General features: G+C 45.1%; 1 protein-coding gene across 1 annotated transcript in view; it reads left to right on the top strand.

Moving 5' to 3' along the window:
• Nucleotides 1–3,069: 3,069 nt before the first annotated feature.
• Nucleotides 3,070–7,349, top strand: part of UTP14A (UTP14A small subunit processome component) — a 25,195-nt gene continuing 20,915 nt past the window's right edge. The window contains exons 1-4 of the mRNA XM_021932671.2: nucleotides 3,070–3,203; nucleotides 4,314–4,389; nucleotides 6,074–6,144; nucleotides 6,679–6,743. Of these exons, the coding sequence (XP_021788363.2) occupies nucleotides 3,178–3,203; nucleotides 4,314–4,389; nucleotides 6,074–6,144; nucleotides 6,679–6,743 (238 nt within the window). The 5' untranslated portion in view covers nucleotides 3,070–3,177. The remainder of the gene's footprint in view (nucleotides 3,204–4,313; nucleotides 4,390–6,073; nucleotides 6,145–6,678; nucleotides 6,744–7,349) is intronic.

Below are 7,349 nucleotides of genomic sequence, written 5' to 3'. Positions count from 1 at the left end.
CAGTGAGCCAAGATCAGGCCATTGCACTCCAGCGTGGGTAACAGAGCAAGACTCCATCTCTAAATAAACAAATAAATACGAGGAAACAAAGGCACAGATAGTTAAGAGACTTACTCAAAAATTATAAAACTAGGCTGGGCACAGAGGCCCACGCCTATAATCCTAGCAGTTTGGGAGGCCGAGGCGAGTGGATTGCCTGATCTCAGCAGTTCGAGACCAGCCTGGGCAACATGGTGAAACCCTGTCTCTACTAAGATACAAAAAAATTAGCCGGGTGTGGCAGCGAATGCCTGTACTCCCAGCTACTCAGGAGGCTGAGGCAGGAGAATTGCTTGAACCGGGGAGGTGGAGGTTGCAGTAAGCCAAGATCACGCCACTGCCCTCCAGCCTGGGTGACAGAGCGAGACTCCGTCCCCCACTGCCTGCCCCCCTAAAAAAATATATACAAAACTAGTAAGTGACAGAGCTAAGATTCAAACCCAGAGAGTCCAGCTTCAAAACTCAGGTTCCTCATCATGAAATGAATTTATTCGTTCATTCTTCATATTTAATTTCATGAGTATGAAAATGCTATAAAGCTTCCCTTTTCTATAAGATTACTGCAATACCACAGGCTTGAAATTGCAAAGGTCTGAACTAATACAATGGCAAACACGATGGAGAAGGGTAAGGAGATATTTGAAAGAGACTCAGGGAAGTAAAACCGACAATGTGGGCAAACAGCTGTGGAGCATAAGTGGGAGGGGAATCTAAGATGACTCTCAGACTTCTGATTTTAGTAACTGGGTAGTTGATGAGCCAATCATACAAATGGGAAATTCAGGAGAGGAACTCTAGTGGAAAAGATAGAAATTATTGGTCATTTCATGTTTGATGTGCTTTTGGGGCAAAAGGAATAGCCAGGAGACAATCAGATATACTAGTCTGGAGCTCAGGAAAGAGATTAGGGCTAGAGATGTAAATTTTGTTCTCATACAGGTGTTAAAGGCAATTTCACTTAGGAAGAGTATCTGTAATAAACAAAGAGGGCTCAGAGCAGAATTCTCAGAAACATCATCATTTGTCGGGCGCGGTGACTCAAGCCTGTAATCCCAGCACTTTGGGAGGCCGAGACGAGCGGATCACAAGGTCAGGAGATCCAGACCATCCTGGCTAACACGGTGAAACCCCGTCTCTACTTAAAAAATACAAAAAAACTAGCCGGGCGAGGTGGCGAGGTGGCAGGGGCCTGTAGTCCCAGCTACTCCGGAGGCTGAGGCGGGAGAATGGCGTAAACCCGGGAGGCGGAGCTTGCAGTGAGCTGAGATCCGGCCACTACACTCCAGCCTGGGCGACAGAGCGAGACTCCGTCTCAAAAAACAAACAAACAAAAAGAAACATCATCATTTAGGGAGTAAGTATATTAAAAACATCCAGCAGAGAAGACTGAGGAAGATGGTCATAGGGTTAAGATACCAGGAGAGAGTGGTGTCATGAAATCTCAGGATGGAGTTTCAACAATGACAAAATTGTCTTCAATCCCACTAGAAAGTAAGCTCTAGGAAACTATGGGACATATCTGCTTTGTTCACCAATGTATTCCCAATGCCTAGAGGCTTGGCACATAGTAGATGGCCAAAAACATTTCATGAATAAGAAAACAAATTAGCTGGGCGTGGCGGCTCACGCCTGTAATCCCAGCACTTTGGGAGGCCAAGGTGGGAGGATCATCTGAGGTCAGGAGTTCGAGACCAGCCTGACCAACATGGTGAAACCCCGTCTCTGCTAAAAAATAAAAAAATTAGCCAGGCGTGGTGGTGCACGCCTGTAATTCCAGCTACTCGGGAGGCTGAGGCAGGAGAATCGCTTGAACCCGGGAGGCGGAGGTTTCAGTGAGCCGAGATCGCGCCACTGCACTCCAGCCTTGGCAACAAGAGCAAAACTCTGGGAAAGGAAGGAAGGAAGGAAGGAAGGGAGGGAGGGAGGGAGGGAACAGACAGTTATTAAATACCACACAAAGTTCTAGGAACCGAAAGACTGAGAGGTATCCATTTTATTTAGCAACTTTGGGTGTCGCTGATCTTGTCCAGAGCAATTTCTGTGGAATAATGGGGCAAAAGCAAAAATGGGAATGGATTAAAATAATGAAAAGAATGTTCTTGTCTATTATTTTTCTACAATCATCATATATATATATATACACACACATACATTAGGCAGGGCCCAGTGGCTCACGCCTGTCATCCCAGCACTTTGCGAGGCCGAGGCGGGCGAATCACTTGAGGCCAGGAGTTCCAGACCAGCCTTGCCAACATAGCAAAATGCCATCTCTACTAAAAATGCAAATATTAGCCGAGCATGGTGGCAGGCGCCAGTAATCCTAGCTACTACGGAGGCTTAGGCAGGAGAATCGCTTGAACCTGGGAGGCAGAGGTTGCAGTGAGCCGAGATCACGCCACTGCACTCCAGCCTGAGTGACACAGCAAGGCTCTGTCTCAAAAATAAATAAATTCTTAAAAGTTGATGGGAGAAAAAAAGTTGTTTAAAATAATTTTTTAAAAGTTGATAGGAGGTGAGGAAGCGTAGCTACTGACGGCCCATTCTTGGATAAAATATTTTGACTCAGGAAATGAAGAACAGAGCTGCAATTACAAGGGATCAAAAGATATTTTTCCTTAAATGGAAGGAAACTTGTTTTGTTCACCATCGGATCTCCGGGGCCCGGCACAATCTGGCCACTTAATGGGCATTCAATAAACCCCCGAGCTGGCTGGTAGCCGGCTTGCAGGACTCTGTCGCACAAGGACGGGCGCTGGAGTCTTTCCTTCTGGATTATGTAGGGACGAATGAAGGCGCGGGCTCAGTCCCTGACAGCGCAGTACCTTCGCCCTAAGCTAACCCACCCTAGGCCGCGTGGAAATCAGGGACCAGGAGGACAGACACCGGCGCACCAGAGAAATACGGGGTGGGTGGAGAAAAGAAAGCCCCACCCGCTGACAGCCGTTTCATCTCCAGCCTCGCCGTTTTACGCAGGCCCCTCCCTACGCGGCTCCTGCTTCTCACACGCCTTGTACGCAACGGAACTGACGTGTACGTCGCGAGCGATTGACGGAAACAGAAATTGCTTTGCGGCCGGCACGGAAATTGCTTTCCTTCGGCTTCCGTTCTTGGTCCATGTGAGAGAAGCTGGCTGCTGAAATGACTGCGAACCGGCTTGCAGAGAGGTGAAGGGCAACGAGGGGAGGGGGGATTCTGGGTCTCGTTGGGGGCCGGGTTCCCCAGCTTTTGGGAAATGGGCGCCCCCTCTTAACAGATGGCAGTGGTTCCCCTCAAGAGCTGGCCACTTGTTCCTGTTTTCCGCGATCCAGCCTTTAAAGCCCTTTTAATTTCATTCACTTACTCCGCTCCTCAGCTGTATAGCCGCATCCCTGTTGGTCCTGATGCTGTTTCTGCCTCCCCAGCTCATTTACTATGTTTCACATTCCTCGTCACGTGACCCCTTTTTCAGCCTCTGCCGCGGCGCGATTTAATCCTCTGCGCAGGCAGTGCAGGCGTTATAAACTCCCCGAATCTTCGAAAGCTTTGCTGACTGGAGTCATCGCCACGTTTTGGCTCCTGTGATGTTTTGTGCCTCCCCTCCCCGCCCCCGGAACTAAATGTAGTCCGTTTAGTAATGTTGGCTTTGCAAATACTAATAATATATGCTGTTAAGTAACGGTAAATTTTGTAATTTGTGGGTACCAGTCTCCTTAGTTAAGCACCTACTTTGCTAAGCAGGCCCCAGGGAAAATGGCTTACTCAGCTGCTTTCGACCTGTTTCTCCATTCCTGGGAACAAGTGATCAAGATGACACTTTTGATCAGGCTGCCTATCAAAGAGTCAAACGTGGAGGATGCTTAGAAATATTAATCGTGAAACTGCCTTGCCTCCAGGGCTAGCAACAGCGTCTTTGGCCATGTTATTCTAGGGTCTGACATTTTTACAGCTTCCCATAGGTCATAGGAAATGTAGTGCCAATCACTGAAAAGTGTTAGCTCTTTTAAATGCAGTTTTGAGTCAGGCATCATTCCTGGAGGTAATGCCTGACATCAGTCTAAATTTCGTCTTGACAAGTTTTCAAAGGCGTTCATGCTGCTTTATATATCTTCTGAGGGATAGGGCTATTCTGTGTTGAAGTTACAATGTTTACGAGATTGTTTTAATAGATTAGACATTGCTTCAAATAATAATATTTCTCTATTAAATTTCAACTTTTATTATAATTAAGGGATACATATGCAGGTTTGTTACATGGGTATATTGCATTCACATTTCTTTGTTGCCTCTTTTAACAGCCTTCTGGCTTTGAGCCAACAGGAAGAACTAGTAGATTTGCCAAAAGACTACCTCTTGAGTGGGAGTGAAGATGAGGTGGGTGACAATTGCTAAACTGCCTTCAAAATTAGGGTAGAGAGCACATTCCTGGAATGGAAAGGTGTGACAATATTCTATGTATTTGTTCAGGTCTCTCAAATTAATTACAAATGGTTAGTGTTTCATATATAAGTTACTGTATCATATTAAGTGCTATAAGGATTTGGAAACTAAGTTACACTCACTACCCGCAAGTTGCATAAGTATAATTTATAAAACCAACCAAAACAGGCCTGGCTGGTGGCTCACGCCTGTAATCCCAGCACTTTGGGAGGCTAAGGCAGGGAGATAACCTGAGGTCAGGAGTTCAAGACCAGCCTGGCCAACACGGCAAAACCCTGTGTCTACTAAAAATACAAAAATTAGCTGGGTGTGGTGGTGTGTGCCTATAATCCCAGCTACTATTGAACCCAGGAGGTGGAGGTTGCAGTAAGCCAAGATCACGCCACTGCACTCCAGTCTGGGCAATAGAGCAAGACTCCGTCTCAAAAAAAAAAAAAAAAAGACTGAAACACATGGTCCTCATGATATGATTTCCCAAGTTTGGATTTCTATAGAGCGTTATTTAATTATCTGACTGAAATATGCATATGTATTTTAAGCTGGATCTCCAACAGATGCTATAAGAATTCCAATTCTTTATTTCCCTTACAAAAAAACACTTTTTTTTTCCCTTGGGTTGGGGGCACACAACACATCTATTTTAATAACAAGGAGGGTTTTTTTTTTTGTCTATTTTTTTATGCTTGTCGTGTTCTTCGTAGGAAAAGCCAACTTAACTTGGAGGCCGGGTGTGGTGGCTCACACCTGTAATCCCAGCACTTTGGGAGGCCAAGGCGGGTGGATGACTGGAGGCCAGGAGTTCAAGACCAGTCTGGCCAACATGGTGAAACCCCGTCTTTACTAAAAATACAAAAATTAGTTGGGTGTGGTGGCACTCGCCTGTAATCCTAGCTATTCCAGTGGCTGGGGCAAGAGAATCACTTCCAGGAGGTGGAGGTTGCAGTGAGCTGAGATCACACCACTGCACTCCTTCCTGGGCAACAGAGCGAGACTCTGTCTCAAAGAAAAAAAAGCCAACTTTGTAACTGGCTATGACTTACACTATATGTCAGGGTTTCCATGTTAGATCATACTATATATTTTATACAGAAACACCATTTTAAGCCCTTTTTGTCTAGAAGCAAGTTAGGACAGACACATGACATTAGCTCCCTTTTAGTTTGAGCTGGAATGCTTGCACACCAGACCTCTTCCAATTCCCCAGTTCTCTACTGACCAAAAGAACAAGAGATTTGGCCGGGCGTGGTGGCTCACACCTGTAATCCCAACACTTTGGGAGGCCAAGGCAGGCAAATCACAAGGTCAGGAGATCGAGACCATCCTGGCTAACACAGTGAAACCCCATCTCTACTAAAAATACAAAAAATTAGCCAGGTGTAGTGGCGGGTGCCTGTAGTCCCAGCTACTCAGGAGGCTGAGGCAAGAGATTGGCATGAACCCGGGGGTGGAGCTTGCAATGAGCTGAGACCATGTCACTGCACTCCAGCCTGGACCACAGAGCGAGACTCTGTCTCATAAATAAATAAATAAAGAGCAAGAGATTTTATGTGAGACTCAATTTCCATGTTGTCTTTTCCCTCCCCCTCATCCTGATGGTTTTTCCTTTTCTGTGTCTTAGGGGGACAATGATGGAGAGAGAGAGCATCAAAAGCTTCTGGAAGCAATCAGTTCCCTTGATGGAAAGAATAGGTAACGTTCCTGTCAGTTAGGGCAGGTTATATAGTTGATTCCATGAGATTTCTCTGCAGCTAATATTTATTGAGTGCTTCATGTAAAGACCTTAATACCAGTGCCTAGCATATAGTAAGCATTATGTAATTGTTAGCTATTACTAGTCTTAGTGCTATTACTGTAAGCGTTTGCAGTCTTATTCCACAATGAAAATCTTTTAAAGCATTGAGTAGGCATTACTTAACCCCATTAGAGAAGTAAATTGACTTACCCCCAAGGTCAGCTGGCTAATATGTTATAGGCTCAGGTGTGTTTAATCTAAGTCCAATATGTTTTCCACTATGCTTACCTTGTAATAAAGAGAAGAGATGAGGGTTAGATAACCAAGTCCAAGTTAGGAACAGATCTCCTTGCTGCATCATGACAAAACCTGACCCTAGAAGAAATACAAGAAACCAAAGCCCTGTATGAAGAGAGAAGTGTTTGTCTCTCCCACCCCTAAGCCCTCATAAAATTTATCCATTCCTATTATATCGTTTTGCCTAATTTCAGGCGGAAATTGGCTGAGAGGTCTGAGGCTAGTCTGAAGGTGTCAGAGTTCAATGTCAGTTCTGAAGGTAAGTTGAACAAAGGAAGATACCCATGCATGAAACTTGTGGGGTTCCAAGGGCATAGTGTTCACCTCACCCCCCAGGAACTGTTTTTGATGTGGTTAATGACTCATACCATAAATACCTGGGAGAGTGGGTGAAGAAGTATAGTCAGATGCCCTTCAGTTTCTTCCATCTCTCAAAGAAAGCCTAGAAGGCTGTGGTCAAGGTATGCTACCGAGTTTGATGAGATACTTCTAGGATAGAGGGACATGAATGAAGACAGCTGCCTCTTAGTAACTTAGTCATAATTCATATTTGTACAATTTCATTTTAATTTCAGTTCTCTTAACAATGCTTTGAGTTAGGAGACAGGCAAATGTTCTCTTCAGCCAGAGCTCAGAGAAGTCAAGTTACTTGTTCAAGGGCCTTTGCCTAGTACAGTGTTTTTCAACCTTTGCTTTTTTACTGCTCCCCTGAGAGGAGCCTTTTAAGACATTTTTTCCTCATTGTATCCCTCCCACTATGCCCCTTCCCCAGGAAATCAAGTCCTAAGGAATAAGAGTTTGTTGGACAGAGTTGAGCCTTGGAGGGACACAAAACATTGTAATATCTAAGATTCTTTTCATACTC

The sequence above is a fragment of the Papio anubis genome, chromosome X, assembly GCF_008728515.1.
Source record: "Papio anubis isolate 15944 chromosome X, Panubis1.0, whole genome shotgun sequence".
NCBI lineage: Eukaryota > Metazoa > Chordata > Mammalia > Primates > Cercopithecidae > Papio > Papio anubis.
Note: the sequence above shows the minus strand (reverse complement) of the source record. Positions and strands in the feature narration are given on the sequence as shown.